We start from the raw sequence: 26,113 nt of genomic DNA on the forward strand, positions 1-26,113 counted from the left end.
CTCATGTTTAAAGCCCGATAAATGAACAGATGCTTCCGGTCTTTTACGAAATATTATAGGTATAATCACAACATCCGAATTTTTCAACTTCGTCTTGACAAATTAATGTCTAGTTTAGTATTATTAATTTGACGTGAAGAACGGAAACAGTTAATATCAATTCACAGCATATATGCAAGTTGGTGCGACTACGCTTTCTATGGAAAGTACATAGTTACCGCTATCATACGGTGCATGGAGTACGTTATGGTGACAATTTTCGCGTAGCCCTGTCGACTCTTCAGTAGCTTATGACGTAACATGGCAGCGGTCATTCCACTCCACTTCTTGGAAATAGTATCTGACTGGTGCAGTTTGGTTGAAATGTTATTTATACCATATGACAATTAAAACATTTGAGTTTGTTGCTTCGTCGTGTTGTAGAGTACTTACCACTTCCACACTTATTTCTGCAGTGAAGCAGTAATTTTGTTGCCATGTTTTGTTTTGGAAGGTCAGATTGAAGGGAGGTAAAAGGTATAACTGGTGAAATAAAGTATTAAGTTATAGACTAAATTTGAATGAAATTGGGCACACGTGTAGTCTTTTTGCTGGATTAACATATTTTATAAAGCTTTTTATCCTAATTTTTGTGGGCAAAGCCGCATGATACGGCTAGTGTTAATATATTTTGCAGTCATTAAACTAATGCAATGTCAAGTTCGTGGCTTGCGGTCTCGTATACGACTGATATCGAATAACATCGAGATAACGTGTTTGAAACTATAGGCTGATCGATAATCAATACATTATATCAATTGTCCTCAGAAATATATAACGTTGATATTGTGTATACTATGATGTGACAAAGTGTATTTTTTTTTAAAATGATATTGTTTCCCTGATGATCAAGTTTGATGTCATTTGTCTTGGTAACGTACCACTTTTTTTCTTTAGTGAAGTTTTAATTAATGCGTTGATATTTGAGTTACATATACATACATATCTGTCACGCCTGTCTCCCATTAGGGTAGGCAGAAACAATGGAACGCCAAATGCTTCGATTCAAACAAACCTCTTTCGCTTCTTCCACATTCATCAATCTTGTCATACACGCTCGTCGGTTACGGGTACTTTTAATTTGGCCCTTCTTCAGCACGTCGCCTATTTGGTCGACATACGTCCGTCTAGGGCGGCCCCTACCGACATCTCCATTCATTCTTGCTCGATAAATCTCTTTCGTAATTCTTCTTTCATCCATCCTCTCCAAATGACCAAACCAACGCAACATTCCTTTTTCGATTTTGGTCACTACATCGACTTTCAGTCCACACTTCTCTCTAATCACACTGTTTCTTACTCTATCTTTTAAAGTAATACCACACATACTTCTCAAAGCTCTCATCTGTACAGCATTTATCTTACTTTCATGCTTCTTTTATTTGAGTTTAAAGCGTTAAATGGCCTTTGATACCAGAGACTCACAGAAGTGGCACAAACGGTATATTAAATTTGTGATGCCCATTGCTGTATCATCATGTGAACCACCAGCTACTCCCAGTAGTCTAAGTCTTATGTGATTACCATATTGATTGACCTGAATAAAAAGTAGCCCATGTCATTCGCCATTCCAATTACTATGTGTATTTGCATGATAATTGGTCGTATTATTAAGGTGTCAAGGGGTAACAAAGAAACAATGGATGAATGGATGGAGGAACTCATTTCTATATTTATAGTATTAAAAAGGATATTTAATGTTTTGTTAAAAATGCTCATTTATTCAACTACCAAACTAGTAGTATATACACTTGGCGTTTGACATTTGTGTAGACTATTTAAGGGAACCTAAAAGGGTACTTGATTGTGCAAGCAGGAAATAGAACTGTTACTGATCGTGATTCGTGTCTTAAACTAATTTCTGTAACCGTTTGAATAGTCACGAATGCTATCTGGTTAACCAATAGTGGACCTATTTACATATGTATAAATGATGGACTTTTTTATTTAGCAATTTAGAATGTGTTACACCATTAATTGGGTATCAAATTAATTAACAGATATTACTTAAAATGATTATTTAACGCATAGCAAATTATTTATAATATTTCAATTTTTTTTAATCGTGTGTTAAATCAACACAAATCACGCTCAGCTACTAAATGTTGAAATTGGTAATTATATCTATACTATATAGATATGCCATGTCTTAGACTAACGCATAGAATATGTTTTTTTTTATCCTAATTGATGCAGACGAAGCCGCGATTAAGTAATCTAAGTAATTGTCCACAATATCTGTTTATTAAAATATAAAATAACTAATCAAATATCAAATATAATCAATCATCTGAGAGGATTTTAATCATATTCATGAGAGTTGGCTATCTTTGGTCATGTTAAACATGTATTGGTGCGTTATTTCTTAAATTTTCGGCTCCATCTGTAACGCTTGCATAAGTCGTGACATTTATAAAGTTTGATAAACACTTTCACTTCCCACAGTAATCTCGTTTCGTATCGATGCCGCATCCCTCGAAGCTTTCGTATCGCATAACATACTATAAAATGGCACATTATTAAGGCAGTTTTCATATATTTTCATAGCTTTCGTCGAGGTAATAGGTAAGTGAATTACTAATGTGGTGAAATCCTTGCATTGTTAAGCGTCTCGCACGTGAATGCATACGTTATAGTACCATAAACAACATAGAACAAGTTGTCAATTACGAGAGTTGTGCTACTGTTTACGACTATGCGTGAGACCTGCATGACTACTTACCTGCAATTCCAAAGAAACCCTTAGGTTCTGTGTATCGTATTCTACAAGATATGTGTAATTAGTATGCTCAGACTGCTGTGACTCTAGATCATTATACGTTACTGGTAATTAGAAATTATATGACGAATTTAGTTATAATTTACAATTGTTAGTACACACTTAGTAGTGATGTTATATAGTAATAGTATTGCCGTTATTCATGTAGGTTCTTTTTATTTTTACCACAATTATTCTTGATAAATTATACAATTCTAATCCAAGAAGCCTAACTTCTTAGTACTCAGAATATAAACAAGTGAATAGATAAAAAACATTTTTTAATCTACACATACACAGATAAGAACCTTGTCCTATCGTGTACTTTAGTGTATATATGTATCTCTTAATATTGTAATTCCAATAATATGAAAAATATATTAATATTTTTATCGTATTAACGATATTTTAAAGTATATCAAATAATAACCATTAATGTATAATATTGTTATCGAAAATAACTAATCTCGTTTACTTTATAATAAAGATAATCTGTGAAGCTATTACATTAGATTTTCTATAATGGGATGGAGGAATGGTTCGGCTATGTTGAGGGGATTAGTGATAGAAGACTGTGTAAGCGTGTCTATAAGTATTAACATGTTGATAGGGTGCACTCGTTTAATTTACGTAAGCGGAACATAAAAAGGATATCACAGTATATGAATAGTCAAGGAAAAGAAGCAAATTATCCTGTGTTCTTTGCCGTAAAAGTGTAAAATGTACAGAGCTCATAATAAAAAAAATCTATAACATGATCATAATATATATTTATTTTATTCTGCCCTTTAATAAAACACAATGTCTCGGAAATTTTGTATTCTTTATATAAATTTATTTTGCTTATATTGCTATATACAGTAATTTTTTACGTAATTACAAAATGTATAATATTTTGCAATGAATCTTATCTCGCAACATCATGTTACACTTTCATATTTTTATCAATCGAAATATTACATATTATTAGGAATTCATATTATTATCAAAGAATGATAAAATTCATCGGCACGGGAGTCAGTCTGGCTTCGTTCCAGGGAACTCTTTATTGCTTGACACTGTTTGCATACCATCCGTTGCCTAAATATGTTTCAATATGAACTAGATCTCTAGCTAACTTGGTTACTGGCCGGATGTGGAACTGAAATGACAAACTTTATATTGCTATTTGTTATAGTATAATTTTAATAAGCTACAAATCTTTATTTAATACGATTGACAATATTTAATAAAAAAAAAGTAATCGTTCCCACATTTTTAAAAAAGAAAATCTCATATAAAGTACATATAGAATACATAATTTTTTAGAACATGATTATTACCATGTAGTTTGTCTTTGGTAATATTACAATATATTAATTTAATTTTGTCTCATAACCAAATTAAGAGTTTTTAAAGTAAGCTTTTATAATAAAAGTAATATTTATATTTTGATAATTGGGTGATGCAAATCCACCGATAGTGCTTGGTAAATAATAATGCTAATAAACACTAGTATGATTTTAAAAAAATATCTAGTATAAAATAAAGTCTGCCTACAGTAGAGTATGTACCTGCATGAGACCTTATTTTAGGCGATACGAGTTATTTTAGTCGGGTTGGTTGGCTCGTTAACTTCAAAGATGAGGGGATACGTTGCACACAATATCATTAGTGATTAAAATATAATGTAGCCTTAAAATAATGGTTTTCCTATATTAAAAACTTACTTATCATGATTTTATTTACGTTCATAATGTTTGCATGGTTATATAAATACTAACGTAATTTGAAATGAAATTATTTTAAATAAACTTATTGAACTTGCTTCATGAAAATTGGATTTGTAACAGACGTCTCCTGAGAAATAGGCTATTATAACAACAAAGTGCGGACCTGCATACTGAATATTATGTTACAAATTACATTTGTAACATAATAATATGCTAATGTCTTTTAATGAAAAGAAGTAACTATCATCTATAGATATAAAGAACATTATGGACCTTACAGATTTGTGATTTAGATATTACTCCCTTATTTGTTGCCAATCCTGAAGAATAAGATGTTATGTCTTCGTACTTTGTAATTTTATTGTTACAGTTCAAATCGTAATACAACCATACAAGTACAGCTGCTTATCTAAGGCACAAGCTTATTATTTAATTAATTAAGCAACTAAAATAATTTTTTGTTATTCCAAATTGCATGAAAAAAGATATGTAAAAATGTAGTATAAGATTATGTATGTCAGTGTAAATATAACTCTGCAAACTAGATAGCAAAGTAAGGTAATGCACTGTATGCGTGCCTAATCTCTTTCATTGAGCAGTTGTAGGGCGACACGACACATGTCAATCTTCTTGGCCTACTACGGAGAGTTCTTAGCACACATTTCTATGGACATCTTATGTATTTATTATTCGAGCAAGAAATATAACCTATGACAGGCTAATGCATCATTACAATTTAGCTTGCATGGAGTAATTTTTTTTGTATAATTTGTTCATTTTCTCTATTTTTTTTTTATTTTTTTTTTATACAACTTAGAATGGCAAACAAGCTGACGGCCCACCTGATGGAAAGTGGTAACCGTCGCCTATAGACATGAGCAGTACCATGGACATAACAGAGTATACTGTTTCGCCCATGTTACCCCCCATGCGTTGCCATTCCTGAGGATTCAGGTGTTGTTCCTCTGTACCCAGTAAATTCACACGCCATATCCCACCATTCAAACCGCAACACAGCCATGCAAACACAACTGCTTCACGGTTGAAACACGAATGGGACAGAGGTACCCAAGCAATCGACTTTTGTACAAAATCTACTTCAGGTAGATCATGACATTACACTCGTATTATAAGCTAACATGTTTTGAATAGCCATATTTGTTTATACAATTACACGTTTAAAGTAGGAGCGAAATATATCTATCGATAGATTTGTTTTCCATTTGCTTAGAGAGGCTGGGTAGAATTTTTATTTTATCTATTTCTGCCTTGAAGCAACTATGTCTTCGTTAATGTTAATTATACTAGGTTTAAAGACAAGAGAACTGTAATAACTCCCATTGGAAACACATTAGTTCTGACGAGTAACTATGTCCAAGAGAATCCACGGATATTTTTAATGAATAATATTATAAATGTGAAAGTGGATTTGTTTGTTACTTCTTAGCACTATGAAATTTGGTATACACGTATTAAATGGGATAAAAAAGTGATTAAGCTATTTTTTATCTGTGAACATATCCCTGTCATGAGGGTAAGTCGTATTTAAGAGTTAGTAATAATATAATCTAATAATTTATGGAATATAAAATTTTTGTAGTTTATATATTGCTACCTATACTAATCCCGTATCATCAGTTTCACTTATACCCGTTACGTATAATTATTCATGCAGTTATTCCGTATATTTTACCGACTTGCGTCCGGCGCGGTAGCATGCACGCACTCATCGCATTCTATTGGCACACTTCTCTCAACGAAAGTTTGTTACTTATTCCGCTTTTTGCGCTTTCCTTGCGAGTAACCGATTCATTGATCTACTATTCTATTGAACTGATTGATTTGGTAATTTATATATTCTTGTAACGCAAACACTTACCCAAATTTTAGTAGGTCCACACAATGGATCAACAGTTACGTTATGTTTATGACCAGTCCTACTACATAATAATAAGCAACACTTTTACAGTTAAATTGTAGATTTATTAAATTCCCATATTAAATAAATATAAATTGAGAATCGGTTTTATATTAATTTTATTTCTGCACACAGTACTCTTATGTAATAGAACTGTATTTATTATATTGTTTTCATACTATTAAAAATCAACGTAGTAGATTATTCTATTCCATTTTCGTTTATCAATTTTATTAAAACTTTTTTTATATAATTTATTTCTTCTTTTGATCTTCTTTTTTTATTACATTTTTATTTCTTATCTACTTTCGTCGCTTTATCATTTTTCTACAGTTCTTTTTACTGTTGCTATTTTTCAAACTTTTACATTTGTTTTGCTTTTCTTTAATTTTGTATAATTCCAAATATATGTCTATTTGCATCTCAGTTGTGTGTAATCATCGTATATTTATTGTTTCTACATTTAGAGCCTTGTAGAACATAAGTGCGACCACCTTATATTTTGCTTTCTGTTTGAAAAGTATACACATATTATATAATTATTCCGGTGTCGTGCTATTTAATCTATCATGGAAAATGTTTGTTCTACCGTCTCGATCTGTTTACTGAGAATATTATATTATAGTAAAATATAGTCATCTCCTAGCTCCACGCATTTTTCTAGACTAACTTTTTATTAGGTATGCGGTACTATAGCAGACATATGCGTGTTCGTTTAAAATGTCAGTATCTGTAGTATACGTATCATCTATATATATCATATATTAACTTCTAGTTTTCGTAAATTAATAAATTACAATGAATGGGATTATTATCATTAAAAATTATTTAACGTTACATTCAGAATAACAGTTTTTTCCCATGCTTGAGATGAATAATATATGAATATTTATTTAAGCACCTATTTTATTTCAAAACACAATAGAGTAATTTGTGGTGCTTAATTAAACTATTATATTATTATGCATAAAAACCTAACATTTTTAAAATATTGCGAAATTTATGTATGTAACTTCTCATTGTCTTTTTTAGATTTCCCTTAATTAATATACAGGGTTATTCGTAAAGAGTATACCAAGCCAGATCACTGATCATGAAACATAACTTTCATACTGTTATTGGGATTTGGCTTGGTATACCCGTCACGAAAAACCCTATTAGAAATATAATATTCCTTATATTTAACAAGTATGATGTCATATTCTAAACGTTACATCTGATGTAGAACTGTTTCTATTTACTATTGGTACTAAAGTATTACTTATTGCGCAAACAAGAGCCCATTTTCGTACCAAGTTCAGCCACCCACAGCCGCCCAGGCTTCTCCTACGCAATACTGATAAGCCTTTCAAACTTCGAGGATTAGCGATTAATATCCGTTTATACAAGATTTGTAAGCAAACAAAGAAGTAATATATAAGTAAAGTAGTAATGGTAACATGCAATTGCTTGATAGCACGCGGTTTATTCTTTTTATAATTATGTTTCATAGGCGTGACAAATATGTATATATATGTATGTAAATAGACGACTGCTAATATATAATTGGGAGTAGTAAATTTAATAATATTATACAAAATAACAAATATGTATTCGTTAATATTAATTATACAAAATAAATCAAAGATATGAATGAAATCACGAGTAAAGTCTTAAACGCACAAGTAACCTACAATTTTACTCAACGTTTTGACTGTTTTTAATAAGTATTCTTTATACAGTTATACATTCGTGAACAAGTGTATACTGCGTAAACAACACACGTTATACCACTTCATATCAAGGCCGACATCTTCTAGAGTTATCGACATACCTTCGTCCTTAACACCCACTTTAAAGTGTAACGTGTAATATAATTGCTTAGTAGAACTTTAGCAGCTATTACTCTTATGGTTCCTTTATTTTTAATCCAAACATTCCATAAATGTAAGCACCTGCAAGGGTTATTCAAGTCGTTAGTACAAAAGTTGTTGTTAGATATGTTAGCAACTTTTAACAACAAAAGTTATATACATATTATAATTGTAATAAATAAATAATATAACATTTGTTACTTAATATCATTGTTGGAAATAAATTTATCAATTACTCGATGCTTTGACATAGACAGTCTGAAATGATTTTACTCGTACCTAACAATTTTTTGATGAAATTCAATATGTATTGTTCATTACATTATTATTAACCTCTGAAACATTTATAAAGTGTATCTTAGTGGTGTTATATGCGTATGACATTCCAACCCGTGTCTATGTTTGCTTGGTGTTGGCTAGTGGGCTTAAAATAATTACACAAGTGCATTGGTGCAACCAACCCTCTGGAGTTCGTTGCTCGCTTCCCCTCTACTTTATTACCTGTTTACCTTTATTTTCCTAAGACGATAGTAAAAGTGGTCGACGGTTTTCAACAAGATTCCAAACATTGAATTTGTGAGTGGCCATTACGATAGCCATCATAATATAGTCACTTTCACTTTTAAGTTTTTATTAGATATATTTTTTATTATAGTTATCGATTTCAACTTTTAAAATAATATAGCCACGGATTCGTGTTATTTACTTCATTTTGTATTTCGTACCATTTTTTTTATCTGTAAATACTTTACTGTTATTCTTTTAATCTCCTTTAATTTTTTTTTTTACTGTTTATTTCTTTTACTCTTCTATAATTTTATGCCTGGTAATCCTGTGTGTTGAAGCATGAAAACTCCATCAGCCATCTGCGCTAGCATGTTGATTATTGGAGCACGTTCAAATTTCAAACTGTGAATAGTAAATAAACGGTCCGTCATGGAGGGCGCAGGCGTGCGCGTGCGTCGTTTGCTTTGAGTCTCAGTGTGTTGGTATCTCTGAATGGAGACACTCACGCGGTTTCGTTGTAAAATGCTCTGTGTGCGTTCGTAGTGCGAAAGTGGATACCTCTCATTACATGCTTAAAAAGGAATGTTATTCCTGAGTGAATATCTGCTTTAAGGTTATCCATTTACTATTATGCTGTCCCAGTGTACATAGTTCCCCGGGCCGTGACGTGTGCGTTTATTTTTGTGTCTTTCTATTTTTGTGATGGTGCTGTTGGTATGAATAAACATTGTTATTTATTACCAAACACAAAACGTTTTGTTAACATTCTAAAGCAAAGAAAATGTCAGGTGTATAAAGAACTGCTTAGGCTCATTCATGTACATGAACGTGACGTACTGTAACTATTCTTGAAATGTAAGCGGCAAATACGATACAGTGTCTTGAGTCATCAATGTTATATACTTAAATATATATTGATACATTCAACACATAGCTAGCAATTAACTCGGAAAATTGAATGTTATTATAATATTATTGTAATATTTTTAAAATTACATGATACGATTATCGATTTTTTTTATGAATTTTTCTCTATTCTCCAATATTATGAATATCATGTACTCGTACTTAAGCTTTTAAAGGGCTTGTGATATGATGAAATCGTATTAGGATTGTTAAATGTCATTAATAATGTATATATTTTCTGGTATTCGTATGCGTATATATTTATAGAATACTGCGAAGTACCAAATTTTATAATAAAGTAGAAGTTAATTTGTATTCAAAACACACTATTATTATTTTCCTTAAAACTTGTATGCGGTATTCAATGTTATTATCATAATATAGCCCTAATGTACCTATAGACAATTATAACATAAAGTGCGGTATTCATATATGAGTACAAACAAGTCCACCACAGGAGCCATCGCTCCATCGCTCTACTTGTCCAATGGCCATATCCGTTGCAAATCGACCGCTTCCTCCAACCGTCTTCTGAATTGCTATTACAAACATGATTTATACCTGTCATTAGTTGCCATGTTAGCGAATGTCGCGAGCGGACGAGTATTATTTACTCTTCAAAACATTATCAGGTATATGTACCTGATAATATTTCAAGGAGCAAATTTTGCCTTCACTCTTTACATTAACGATATACTTACATATTGAAGGCAACTTTTAACATATGAAGGTACATTGATATCTTGAATGGTATTTCATTGTATTCCATGACTGCTAGTATATTTTCCTGTAACGTAACAAAAAGTTTTTGAAATTACGTTGTGAATCTTTTGACTAATTCCATTATGTATATCTGTTTGGTGTATCAAAATTTTTAGAAATAAGAGAAATTAACAACGCTAAATATTGTACTATTTTTTTTTATATAATTATGTTTAAATTGGTTCATTTAGTGGTAACTCTTTATTTTGAAAGTTTTACTGAACAGTAGGACTGACTTGAAAAGTTTATTTTTTCACATTACCATTATTTTGTAACAATTCAATCCAATCTGCAATTGGTTAATTTTCAAATGTTTGGTAAAAAGTAATGTGAGTTTTGATAAAGACAACACTAGGGAAAATTCATGTATAAATACGTGGGTCAAGTAGGTCATTAAGTTTTAATCTTTTGGCCTTTGCGTGCTATAAACTTTTCTATGATGAAGTGCCGGCACGCTAGCAGTAGGTCCATTTGAGACTTCGTTGTTATCTTGGAAAATATCGGGTTTTGTACTGGAAAATGCTAGTTTTATGTTCATTTAGCACTCATTTCTATTACTCTATAGCTAGAAACACTTTGGAAAAGTTTTGACCTTATTGAACTCTTCAATGCAATGTCCGTACTGAACTTATGAACTTCAGCTTCATGTAAAAGCCGAAGATTTAGAGATTTATTTATGTTACTAGCCTAACCCCTGGCCTTAATTATTATTCTATATTAATACAGGGCAGGGGCTATCGATGTATTAAATGTGATTCAGTATCCTTCAAAACAACATACGATAGAACATGTAAAAATCTAAATATCCAGATAGTTTCATTAACTGTAATTTATATAAAAGAACGAACTATTTAATATTCGTTTACACCCAGGCGTTCTTTTATTTTATAGTTTCTGAATTAAAACTTATATATTATGTGTTATGATTTTAACTGCTACGATGCCGTTCCGGTGGCCTGGCACCTTGAGACGGCCTTCAGAACAATGGGAAAATACTTGCTGAACTGCTCGTTATAATTGGTTTGAGAACTATACGTAATACTAGCTGTGGTTGTGACCCGGGGCTTTACCCACGTGTATTAGAATCAAAGTAGGTACCTTATATTAATACAGGTTATGGTCCGTCTGTTTATAGCATTTCATTCAAATCTAATCATTCATTTACATCTATTCGAATCTTATAAACATTTAAAAATATTTTTATACTATTTCATTTATGAATGAATCGCAAACTTACTATTTTATTTATAGTAGACACTAATATAAAAATATAAACAATGTAATTTTTAACACAAAATTATCATAGTGCATGAAAGTTCATTGGTCGATTCCGCCATTTTCTCTCAACATCATCCGCGCCAAGTCTCGCTCCCACAGTGAACTTTCCACTGAGACAATAGCTCGTTGACGATTTCACTCTTTTTGTCAACATGTCAACTAAGTGCATTGCATTGTTAATTAAATCTAAAAATACGTATAATAGTGCTTCCTGTATTGACGTCTTACGTTTGTCTTGTTGACTTTTGCATAAAAAAGTATCATCCACCTTCCTCAATAGGAATGTAATTGTAATTTTATTTATATCCCGTTATTACAAAAGTGAAAGTTCCTAATGCTATTTGGATGAAATTTAATACACAATAGACCATAATCTTATAAAAAATACCTTTTATCTTAATTCACGTTACGTGGGGAAAGCAGTGGGACATAATTTACAAATAATATTTTGTATTTTATACGACTTTATTTCATTTCACCTGACTATACTAGCTTGTTTATAGTTTCTGTTCAAAATGCAATATGATACAAGACTTGTCTCACAGGAACAAGTATTGTTCACCTGCCACATGTTAATAACCATATGGATACTTTATTATTAGATTAAAATACCTGTATCTGTATACTATTCTATTAAATAAATTTGCATCTTTTAGTGAATATTGAAAACTATAAGACAGAATGTGAAAATTTATAGTAAGATGTAGTGAAAGTAGGAAATGCTGTAGTGGTTGTCGTACGATGACAAAATGAATGATATTTAATCAAAATGAGAGAAGAACCATCTGGCCTAACTGGTTTCTTTAATAAACTTTCATGACAATCGTACATATTACATGTAACTAATTGGTAAATATTCCAATTAGGTTGCAGGTATATTTGTATGGGTATTACTCATTTTTACAAAAATACATTAATAAAACGTGTATGAAGGTAAAAAGAAGTATTAGAATATAAAGGAAATATAATAAAATTAGAAGAAATTGAAGATTTGTGCTGATTTTTTATTTTGAAGATAGCAAGATCTTAGGATTCTATATAATTATGGCCGAAAATTTGTTCATGTTATTTAATTTACATTTTTTATACAATTTATATACAATGTATATAAATGAAGAAGGAACTTTAAGCCATTACAATACTTATAGTTGTCAAAAGTAGGATAAGGGAATTTAAGGTTAATTAAAACTTTAATTACAGTTTGTTCAAAAAACAGCAACTGTAGTTAATTGTTAAACACTGATTAGTTATGGTTACTGCGAGCACAGTGGTCAGGGTTGTGTTCTTACGTTCTTAGGTAATCGTAGATTGCGCGACTTTTTAAGAGGAATATGGACAATGTTTTATTCCATCTACGTATTCATAATAGCCCATTTTTGTAACATGATTATGCACGGGTTATTATAATTGATAACGAAATATGTGTGAATAAACATTTAAAAAATAATAATATAACAGTTCTCAAAGTCCGAGTAGTTTTACCTGTAGCTATGTACTCGTCTACAACAATTTTAATATCGACTCATTTTGATCAATAAAAAATTGTACCGTTAATATAAGACGTTATATTTCGTATGGCATTTTAATTTGGTATTCTTTGTTTGGTATTATTTGTTCTTTAGACGACGCCAGATTATGTAAATTATTGTTAGTGTATTTAGTTATCAGTTAATTAGGTTATTCTCTAAATAGGGAACTTCAACTTTCTATTAAGAAGTAATTAGTTGTTCTTTTATGTACATACCAATTTTAAAGTAATTAAATGTAGTTTCTGTTCAAAACATTTATGTGTTTTTGTATTAACAAAACACCAATATTTATTTTTTAGTCAAATAACGTAAATCTTTACCATAACTTCTCTAGCTCACGCGAACATTTCATGGTTAAATCAATTAAATTTATGGATATGAGTAAATCTGAATTAACAAATCTTCCTCTTAGTTCTTGTTTATGGTAGTTATACTAGTAATTGTAATTTTGGAAGTGTTTTAGTGCAAGAAATATATTTTTATTATTATTTATTTATTATTACATTAGTTTCGATGTCATAATTATATCAGCCGGTAGCTGTTCATTGAACTGTTCCTGAACATACGAGTAGACCTCCCCCTAATGGAGGGTTTGCCAGTAATTGCCACACTTGGTAGGCGGGTTGACAACCGCAGTCAGGCTTTGCTAATATTTTAAGAGAGATGCTGCTGCCCATCTCTTGATCATTAAGTTCACTTAGTCGCCTTTTCGACACCCACGGGAAATTATGCTTACTATATATCTTCTATAAAACTCAAGATCTTTTTCTCAACAAAAATAAAATCTATAATAAAATAAGTATAATAGATGTTTTTGTATTAGGCGTGTAGTATTTAGTGGACATAGTTTCTGAACTGAATTAGTTTTCATACTCATATCAAATTAAATACCGGTTTAAATACTGGCGAGGTTTTGTATTCTGTTGTGTATATATTACATACTGTAAGTGCCATTACGTAATTCTTATGCTACAGGGATACCGTGAATAGATGTAGGTACGTTGCATGGATATAGAACTTCTTTGTTCGTCTCCCATTCATTAGCTGAATGTCGCTTAGTAGGCCCATTCTTAGAGAGTGCGTTGAACTGACGCGATTGTCATGTCCCACACTCAAGATTCTGTTGTAACGTGTTTTACGGGTTGTCACTGAGTTTTTGGTATCCTGAATGGTACGTAAGTACCAATCGCCAAGTTCAAACTTATCCAAAGTTATAATGAGTTGCATTGTGATTTTATCTTTGGCTTTATTAAATTACTTGTTTTCTCCTGAGTTTTCTATACTTGCAAATATTATTTTTTATATATCAAGTATGTTTTGATATGCTCTATTTGATTTCATATTAAGTTTGTGTAATGATTAAGCAATGGAAGAAGTAATTTAAGGCTTTCTTAGCCTTATAAAAACTTAATATAAGTTTAATTTTTTATTACAAACACAGCAATTGAAAGAACTATTTTTTCGGTCATATGCTCAATATTGCCAACTTTATCAATTAGACACTGCATCGTATTTGATTTAGACAGTGAGAATTTGCGAATATTTGTTAACAAATTTAGAGTAATTATATCGTAACATTTTCATAACAATATGTTAAAATGACTTTGCGTATTGCATTACCTCAGTTCTTGATGAAATCTTTGTAATTATATTCATGCAATTTATGCTCCGTAATTATTAAAACTTACAACAAATATAGGTACACAAGCGACTTTTCTGTACTCGTTTGTGGGATACAGTTTTCAATATAGTATTTCATACTTGATTAAATGTTCGTGTTATGATTAATATAACTAAAGATTGTGAATTAAAAACAATAACAAAATTTATTTTCTCAATTATGCAAGCAAATTATTCTCTATAAACTTTACAACAAATAAAGATTAAGGTAGTCTTATAGAAGAAATATATATTTTGTTTATTGCATTAATTATCGTCGCAGTAGATCATTGAATTAAAGATTATAAATTTTAATCAGTGAAAAACTTATTATTTTTTTTTTATCAGTTAAACAATAGGTTTGTTTAATTGCTTTACATTGATACAACAATTAAAGGATTGAGGTAATCTTACAAAAGAAATAGTTACATATGCTTTGTTTATTGTGTAGATTACCGTCGTACCTAGTAGATCATTTACGAGGTTCTTGTCACTGATAGTGATAACACAAGGTAAACAACGAATATGTAAAACAAATGACAGTGTTATCGCAAAAGGGGTACGAATTGTACACGTCAAAAAGACAAACTTAGTGAAAAATTACTCACAGTGTTCTAATATTTTGTAAATGAAGTGATGCAAATTGTAAATTGCAAACAACGGTGATTCCTAGTGTTTGATGTGAATTAAAAGTAAAGAAAGTGCAAATTAATTTATTGTTTCTAACATTAGGAATACGGTTTAAATTCGTGTGGTGTGTCAGGACATGAGTGAGAATGAGCACAGAGCGACGCCTCTCTCGGAGTTTCCACTCGTGCCTGAAAGGTTCGTCTACAGAAGAGGCGGCCGATGAGGAAGAAAGCTGCTACCATTCGCTTGGTGGTCGTCACTCGTTGAGTAGACAGCCTCAGGTGTATGTAGAAGACTTGAGCAATATTTCTCTAGCGGATTTCGAGGCTACGCAGGATGAAAAAAATGGTTTGTACCAAGTCTTGCATTTTCTTTTATTTCTATAACAGTTTTTACAAAGATGAAGATTCTACGTACAAGAAAATACACCGTAATTATGTATTTTGAAATATTTCATTATGGGTAAAGAACTGAAACTATTTTATAAAATATTTTCTGTAAATATAATACTTAACCACAAGCCACAATTAATGGTTTTGTTACATCTTTTTGTCATTAGTAATGTAAATACTCCATTTAAAATTTTCTGTAATAATCTGTGTTTATTACGAGTATGTGATGAAGTCTATAGAAATCGTGAAATATCTTTGTTCCTGTAATATATCTTTATATACGTATCTATAAGCTGGCGTAATGCACGCTTAATGCAACCTTACGTTAGATCTGTGGCCTACTTAGATGGATTCTATAATCACTTACCGTCAACTAAGTAGTGATAGAGTCATTATATAAAGTTGCCATAGAACAAATACAGAATTTAATAAATATGTGTCTAAGTGTTAAAAAGTTCTATATTATTGAATTCCGCACGAACAAGTTCTAGAAAATATTACCAAAAGATTATATATATAATTTTTATATTTGGTGACTTGTAACACAGGTTCTTCAAAACCTACCGCAAGCACCAGTCTTTCACAAAATTGGTCTTCACATCAAATTGTACCTCAAGTTATCACTTTATACTACCTTAAAAGGTAGTATCCTTTTGTGAAGAAAAAATAAACCTTTCATTCATTCATTCAATTAATTTTAGTCAATATTATTTATAAATTAAATATCTCATACAGTATGTGTTGCTACATTTATGTATAGTTATATAGGATATTTCTTTTTACAGGCATTAATTATTGACACTAACATTATTAATATTTTAGGTTGTCATAGTAAACACTATTAAAAAAAATGTGTTAGTTGGTTTCTTTATAGATAATGATTACTATTTTCATTACAATATAACATTTTAATTACTAAGACTGTTAAAAATATAAAATCAGAAGTATGTAATGAAATTATTTTGCTCAGTTATGTGCCTATGTGGCAAATACGGAAGCCATCATGGTGTGTTTATGGGGTGGCTAACCGCGATATAACTGTCACTTATGATTACAAGCCACTGCACTGCATACATGATTCAAAATTTGAACCATACGTATGGTACGCAATAGGAATATGGAAATAAATGTAAGTATTGATTACATTTTACACAAGTATTTAGCGTATTCATTTCTGAGGTCACATACTCCTCTTAAAAATGTTAGTTTCTTTATGTATTTATAATTATAATTTAAAATTGTGCTCTACAAAAAAAAAACCGCTTATAATCATAGTAAAGTCAATTATTTGGTTTAAAAAGCCAGCTTTTTTATTTAAAAACTAAGCTACTGAATCAATTTTGATAAAACTTTTGTGACAGCAAACTGAAAGTATATCTTTTCAGATAAAAAAAAAAATTTCTGATCAGTTTATAACTGACGAAGTTATGTGGTAACAAACAGAAAAAAATACAACGGAATTGAGAACCACATCTTTTTTTGGAGTCGGTTAAAAGTGCGCTTTCATAAATTGATAGCTTAATGTATATTGCGAAGCTAGTGGCATTAAACTAGTTTCATGACATTAACTCCATGAACAGTTTCACGTTTAAACATTTAATTTCGTAATACTTGTATTAGTTTCTTAAAACCGAAAGAGTTTCTAACATCATTCGATTTTTAAATAAACCTAAAGTGAATGAGTTGTTTATGGTCCTGCGTGCTCTATATTCGACTTTAAAATCACTTCCTATAAGGTGAGATCTAGGTCAATCCCAAAACCTTTTAACAGTAAAAAATACTGTTATGGAATATATTTCATAAAATCTCTTTTATTTAATTTATATTACGAAGTGTGTATCGTGCATAAGATTATTTTTGTAATGTATATAAATGTTCGAATATTCCTATGATCAACCCTAATACATACATAAATGTGAAAGTGAATTTGTTTCTGTGTTACCATTTGATGCTTTAATATTATAACCAATCATCAAGACATTTGGCACGTACTATATGGGCTGTAAGCTACTATTTATCCCGCTTAATCAAAATATCTCCGTCACGCGGACAAAGTCACTGGTCACTGGACAACTGTTACATCATAGTCTGATGTTACTATCCTTGATTTGATCTTGACATTGATATTTGCAATACATGTACCTACATACCTAGTTTAGTGGTGACTCATCATACCGGATAAGTAAGTATATAACACCACCGTTGCGGTTACTTAAATATACATACAACTATACACCGTTTAAGACACCAGTCACGGTCATATTTGATATGAAAAAAAAACATGTCTGTTTACGTTTATATCACGATCAAAATTAATAATTCCGTTCGTATCGCTTCGGCGCACCTGTAAAGCTATGGCTGCGCGGGCGCAACCGCCAGCCACTACTGGTTGGCACTAACATCCGCTTCCTGTGTTCCTGTCTCTGTTACTCGGAAACCCTTTGGTTGATGGTATTATTCAATAGTACTTAGTAGACAGACCTATGATATAATAAAATATTTGAAACTAGATGTTAATCCGAGATGTGAAAGATTTATTCTTTAAACATTTTTAAATATTCATTTTTTTATGATTTTATAGGAATGCAATTTCGACTGAGGAAAACGGGTAAGAGACACGTTCGTTACTTTTTTAAAGAGTTGAATTTTACAAGTTATTAATTTGTGGGAATACAATAGTGAACCATACTGAAATTGAAGGTCTTAGGATTAAAACTTAGGGCATACTCATCATTATACTGAAAACGAATTAAATCAATTATGCCGTTTAATTTGAATTTATTAACAGATATTAAGGTATAATATTTTTTTATATTTATTCTATTAATATTATGCTATAATTTACGATGTTAAAATTAATAGCGCTTCTATAAAATGCAAACGAAAATGTCAAAATTTATAAGAATGGAGGACGGAAAGATCCATAAAAATGAAAAGTGATGTTTTTTATCCTAGTGGATGTCCTATCTACATCTTGCAAAATTTTACGACAACCGTTGTGTAGAAAATCGTAATTCTATTATTAATTATAATAAATGCGAAAATTTGTGACGATGAATGGATGTTTGTTACTTTGTCATGCAAAAACTACTGAACGGATTTGAATGAGATTTGGATACACGAGTAGGTTATTATTGCTAAGTTAGGATAACTTATCACATAGGGTACTTTATGTACTAAATCACACGGGCGGAGCCGCGAGATACTGCTAGTAACATTTAGAATGAAATTTATTATTTATCCTAATTGAAAGATGAAAGTCATCCAAATGATCTAATGATTAATTTATGTATGATATACATAAATTAGTTATAAGCATTTTCAGCCGACTTCAAAAAAGCAGGGGTTCAATTCAGTTGTATTTTTTTATTTTTGTTGCCTCATAACTCTTATAAATTTTTTTTTTGTATGTAACGTTATGCTTTCAGATTGGTCCCATAGGAATTTCATCAAAATTGGTTTAGTAGTTTGGTTTTAAAATCAAAATAACTGGTTTTGCCCCAATTATAGTCTTTCTCTTTTTCAACTTCAAAAATTAGGAGATTTTCAATTCGGTTGTATTTTTTTGTTTGTTGTTGATTTGGTAAATCATTTCTTATCAGAAAGGATATACTTACAGATTGGTCCCAAAGAAATTTTATCAAATTCGGTTCAGTATTTTAGTTTTTAAATTAAAATAATAATAATTTAGTTTTGCCACAATTGAAGTCAGTTTTTTTTTTGTAGAACACAATTTAATTATTTATGGAATAAATATAAAAAGAAAATGATTTCTGTAATTTTAACACAAGAAATCCTCAAAAGTTAGTATTATCTTATAAAACTACAACTTTGTATAGCAGAAATGCCTACTGTATGACAATAAGTATTTATAATAAACTAACGGACGAAATGAAAACACTACCCATAAATATATTTAAAAAGAAATAAAAAAAGATAGCTAAAAGAAAAATGATTTTATTCAGTTAATATTTTGATCATTTTCAAACTTAAATATAATGTAACTCAATTAATTGACTGTTATTTGTAATCAGTATAACTTATTATTAATAAGTAAATATGTTGACATATATATTATGACAATATAAGTAAATATGTGACATTTGGTTTTGTTTTGTGGTCGTAGCATAGCCTAATTAATCGAATTTTGTATGCCAGATTCTGGTGAAAAGTGTGAACAATATTTAAATATTATGTACCATCCTTTTTACAACTTTTCAGACAAAATAAAGTTATTTGTATTTGTAAAATCCTATCAGTATTTTATACGTTGCTCGCAAATAAGTCTACACAAAAATTTCCTTCATTATATGTTTATTTCTAGTTCAGTTTGAGATTTATAAGTACTATATAATTAAAATAGGTTACTGGATTCTTTACATTTTTATGACAATAATAGGTATAAATACATGTGTTTTGTGATAAGAAGTATACGTCACTAAAGTGTCGTCGGTCGTTAGCCGTCAATACTGTCAATCTAGGATTATTATCGTGGTATGCCATCTCGTTTGCGGGGGCTAGTTTTTGTGTGCAGCATCCATTACCAACGGAAGCCGGGCTGGTTTTGTACCAACGTCGACACACACCAGCCTTTTGTTGTGCGATTGAATGAAATTCGAGGAGGCCAGGAAATCCTCACGTGTTAATTTATAGAATAAATAGGTACCCGTAACGTCGCAAGTTTACTTTCTCACCGAGTTTTTATAACATTCCTTATCTATTTAAGTTTGTCACGATACGTAGTGTCGAGTCGAGCCTCATGTTACGGCGAGTTCTGTTTAATTAGCGGCCGCATTGGCAATTGGCAATTAATACGTTCGTATGTATTCGTGTTTCAACCTCAGTTGTGTTTGCATCTGGGCGTGAATTTACTGGGTACAGAGGAATAACACCGGAACACAGCATGATATCATTTTTGATGCTCATCACAATAGTAATCTTAGGCGACGGTTATTTTAATATAACAATGTTTGGACTATTGCATTGTAATGTACTCACGTGTCTATTTAGAAATATCATCATCATCATATCAGCCTTTAACTGTCTACTGCTGAACATAAGCCTCCCTCTTGGGGGGGGGGGGGGGGTTACCACTAGTTACCACGTTGGATTGGTAATCACAGGTTTTGTAGATGTTTTTAGTGGGACGCTTCTGCCCATCCCTCGCTCTCTCTTAGCAGGCTCTTACGACACCTACGGGAAAGGAAAGGGTGGCCTATTCTATCCTGGGACCACCCAGCAAATTTAGAAATATTAGATTAACTTAAAGAATTTTTCCGTTATTTATTCGTTCTCAATTACAGTAAAATGTTACTGTTTATTAAACTGAACTTTTACTCACTACACCATTATTAATATGAAATAATATGTAATTTTAGTGACATGATTCTATTATTTAAAAAATGTAATTAATAACATTACGTATGTCCTTAAAATTAAACAAGGAAAAATATCGGATTGTTTATACTAATTTCCTCTTTGTTATAATTAGTCATACTAATAAAATACAGAGGAAATTACTAACAACAACAATATTAGTTCCAACATGTTTTTTTTTTCAAGTTATAGTACTAAAAATACCTATAGTGAATTTATTCGTACATTGCTCTCTAATATTCTATTTTTATATTTGGCACGTTATTAGTACTGAGGGAGTTCATTCGTGGCTCATATCATCGTACCCTCATTCATAAATTTACTGACTCATGTGTACAAGAAATGTGTTTTGCTGAATTGATTTCAATTAGAGCATTACTTCTTTGGTAGTATTTGGTACAATAACATTTTTGTATGCGCTCCCTTTTGTTATGGTTTCTGGAACTGCGTTTGTTTCCGGCGTCGCCGCGTCGCTGCGTCGCCGCGTCTTATCGCAAACAATGATTCCCTATGATTACAATACAAATAAAGAATAACGTATTATATGTATACAATTAATAAATACTACTAATAATAATCAAGGCAATTACTTACTTAATTTTTGTTGTAAAGCCAAACGTATAATCATATTATTGATTTGTAATAGTAGCTACCCGTATTGTAACTCTTAAACAGTATAATAATAAAATAATACATACCGCGTTCTCAAGGCGACATTAAAGTTAACTAAAAAAAAATGTATAATGGTGTATAAACTGATACCCAGATATAATCTGTTCAAATACTTTCCAAAATGAATTATGTGAAAAATACATTTAGTAGTTGGTAAAAATAATATTCAAAGAGCTCTGAAGTATAAAAGTTTATAATGAAAGCACTAAGTGACACAGTTGCTTCAGGTAACTGACTGAAAATAATTAGCTCTGAAAAGAGCACATGAATACATGTTACAACACAATTACAACATAGGTATGGCGGTAGTGCGTAGCATAGATAACGTACTCGTATGTGAAAACTGTGTCGGACGCAGGAAATGATAGTTCACTTGTTAAATTGTATAGGCAGGCAGTTGACATTTTTTAAATACGAAATCATAGATACCTAAATAATATTTTTAATACTTATGGCTTGTGATCATCCTAAAGGATCCTGAAGAGATATGGGGCAGCTTTGCATTGTTTAAACATGGGCATACAAACTTTTTACTAACGATCAGGTTGTACGTCTTAGTTTTATTGGTATAGTGAAAGCCCCAAAAATTATTTGTAAGTCCTATGATAAACAATATTTAAAAGTAAATATATATATTTTCTGGGAGTTTATTCAAAGACTATATGACATTCTGAATGTGTTTATTCATGATGTTATAATATTTTTTTTTTGTATTATCTAATTTCTTATATTCTATTTTTTTATTGTTTCAGGTAAGTTTTGAACAAAACAAAATCTTGCACCTGTACAATTTTGTACGAAGTAACAGGTAACGCCCTCTACTTTAATTTTAAGCAACTATTGTCTTGCTACTCACCACTAGATGGCGGTAAGAGCAATGATTAATTCTTTGATTATTGTGTAGTTTCCCAAAATTATTTGAATATTATCATTAGCAATGATTTAAAGGTGCTTATTGGTGGGTGTTTGTTTAAAAACAAAAAAAAAAAATTAACGTCATTAACTTTTTTATATTATTTAAATTAACAAAACGCCACTAGTATTCCGGCGATACAGATAATAAATTTTTGTTAATAATTTATTTTCTTATAAATTATAATACTTAGTGTATACAGACAGTGTTTTCGTCTAAGCGAGCCGTGAAAAATTAAAATTGGCGGGGCCACTGTAGCTTCAGTTATATCTGTCACTTTCTGTCACTATATCTGACAAATAATTTTTTCGTTATAGCATATATTGAACAATATAGTTTATCGCACGGAATCATATGTATTGGACATATCAAATATAAATTTTCATCATAGCAAATTAATCTTACATAATTTTGATTGTTCTATTCGTAAATATAAGTTGTTGAATAGGTACTTAGGTAAATATCTCTTATCGCTGGATTTTAAATGGATTTAAAAAAAATAAAAAGTACCATTACTTTTTCTAAAAGTAACCTTAGACAAACTAATAGCGACCTGTTCTGGATTTATACATATACAATTGGTATAAATTGCATTATGTGTGAATCCGGGGTGGCATCAGCCATTCAGTCAACTTCTTTGCCACACTAAGTTGCATAAATTTTTTATAAGCAATTTAGAATGGCAAACTAGCTGACGGTCTATCGGATGAAAAGTGGTAACTGTCGCCTATAGACATGAACAGTACCATGGACGTAGTATACTGTTTCGCCCATGGTGTTATGCCTCTGTACTTTGTAAATTCACTGCCATAACTGCAACAACTGCTTCACGGTTTAAACACTAATGGAACAGAGGCACCCAAGCAAACGACTTTTGCACAAAGTATCTTTCCTGGCATTATAAAAATAATTTTATTTATATAGATTTATATAAAATTTGGTTTGCAGATAGGATTAACATATAGTATATTTTATATATTGATTCAAGCGGGTGAAGCCGAAGTATGCAACTGATCCTGTATATGTTTGTATTTGTTTGTTGTAAATGATCATTGGAAGATAATTTTACTAGATTCTTGTTATAATTATCGTCAATAAATTTAATAATTAAAATAACTAATTACGATAAAATAAACGAAAAAATAATTACTAAATCACGATTCCCACTAAACTAATTTACTTATTTAATTTCTTCATCAATGCTGATAATATACATATAGTGTAGTAATTTCATACATATGTCGTTAAGTTCTTGAGCGAATAAAAAAGTATATTATTATCAAGTGTATTTGCTTGAGTATGTAAAATAAGGTGGCCTTTAATCTTAGTGTAACGGACAGACATTATCGCGAATATGACAAATGTTATTATTACTGTAATCTTTGGAGGAAACATGAGTATCTATCTATTATCACAAGATATCTCTTTAATGTTTTAAATAGTGCTAAACGCTTCACCTTCGAACGGTAAATACTTACAAACAAAATATGTACAAGTTCTACAACACGTATATGATCCAATTACAACAATAATTAATCATATTAAAATACTACGCGTGGCCCTTGGCTGAGCGAACAATACTGAAGAACCAGTTTAGTGGGTTCATGACCGATCGCCTCTCGCATAATACCGAGCCTTGGGATCGTGATTTATTCACGTACTTGCGCCTGCGGCAAGCAGAAAAAGAGAAAAGCATGCCAGTATTCAGAACCGCCTTCAGTGTACATTATAGAATTCCGAATGGTCTTAAAATCGTTGCAGTTGGCTTAAAAATATATTATATCTCTTATATGATATTGAAATTAATATTGTACTAATATGATAGTTTTAATCATGCTCTATGCGGTGATACATGGTGCGGGTGACAGATCACTAAAACTATTTAAAAATTCTTTTTAACGTTAAACATTCAACAAAACGGTTGTTTTAATTATTATTATAAAGTCTAAAAATCACTTTCAATGCAGTTACTTTACAATAAGAACTATAAAAATATCAGTTGTCACCCGTGTCATGCTTCAATGAGCAGAGTATAATCGTTATTTTACTTGAAGAAAATATACCACTTTCCCTGAATATTTTCGTACTATCTTATAATTATACTAAGTTAGCTTTTATCCGAAACTTCGTCTATAAGACAAAATATGCGATCATGAGGCTGTTGCTAGGAACTCTTTTCTGTTTAAGTAGATATATTTGATAACAATTACATAATGTTTCGACAAATAAAATCTGTACTAACTAGTATGAATGTGAAAGCGCGTTTGTCAGTTTTCTCTTAACATCTCACCGACACGTCTAATTCTCATAGTTGGTGATAGAAAACACGAGGTAGAAGGTTATTAACTTCTACTCTGGTTAATCCATGTGTCCCGGTCACGTGAATAAAGAATAAGGTATAGTTGGATTAAAAAAAGTTACTGTAATAATAATTAATAACTGGGTAAGAGTGTGTCGCATACTTATTAATCTCCATGATAAGGTCTGACGTCTGTTCATTAAAATTGGTTTGATTTATTTTTACATGAATCTTCTGTATACAAAACTTTAAAATTAGGTATAAAGTGGTATAAGTTATATAAATGTGGTTTCAGAAAAAATCCTATATGTCAGATATGTTATATCTAATGAAACCTTTACAAAAAATTCTATGTATGGAACATACAATTACAATATTACGTAATTGGGCTCCTTGGTTCTTTAGATTTCTCGACGAGGATTAGAGAATACTCTAGAAGTTTTCGAGTATTCTCGAGACGTAGTGTATAAGTACGAGTACATACACGTTTGCACTTACTGTGATTTATTCTCGATTATTAAAAAATCTTGGGATTATGTTAAAAAATAAATTACTTGCTGACTTATTACCATAATGTACAGTCAGTACTACACGATTATATGATGATGATGCTAGTCAATGTTCGTAAATATTTAAAACGGGTAATATAAAAACGATAAACAGTTTTAAAGTTTTGGTAAATCACTCATAGTTTTAATGTGATGAATATAAGCGTTGTTTCGGAGTTATTTTTCTCAATTTTGGTTATATTATTTTGAAATCTTTGTTTGAAGATATGTATTTTTTTTTTTATTTCTTAGGTATTATTATTCGATTCAGATGACAGATCATCTGAATCGAGCTACATGTGCATTATTGCATAAAAATTAAAATTATAATATTTTAATCAGTTTCGATAGTTAACTATCTG

General features: G+C 30.8%; 1 protein-coding gene across 8 annotated transcripts in view; it reads left to right on the plus strand.

Annotated features, from left to right (window-relative positions):
* Positions 1–26,113, plus strand: part of LOC113522925 (ras GTPase-activating protein nGAP) — a 96,921-nt gene that overhangs the window by 30,389 nt on the left and 40,419 nt on the right. The window contains exons 1-2 of one of the 8 annotated variants that reach the window (XM_052897446.1): positions 9,268–9,400; positions 15,373–15,899. The exons of 4 other annotated variants lie outside the window; for them this stretch is intronic. In XM_052897446.1, the coding sequence (XP_052753406.1) occupies positions 15,698–15,899 (202 nt within the window). In that variant the 5' untranslated portion in view covers positions 9,268–9,400; positions 15,373–15,697. Of the gene's footprint in view, positions 1–793; positions 912–9,267; positions 9,502–15,372; positions 15,900–26,113 lie in introns of those variants that run through there. 3 more of the 8 variants (XM_052897443.1, XM_052897445.1, XM_052897452.1) reach the window with 3 other exon arrangements.

This window comes from Galleria mellonella, unplaced genomic scaffold, assembly GCF_026898425.1.
Source record: "Galleria mellonella isolate WM207_F2 unplaced genomic scaffold, CSIRO_AGI_GalMel_v1 utg36, whole genome shotgun sequence".
In the NCBI taxonomy this organism is placed as follows: Eukaryota; Metazoa; Arthropoda; class Insecta; order Lepidoptera; family Pyralidae; genus Galleria; species Galleria mellonella.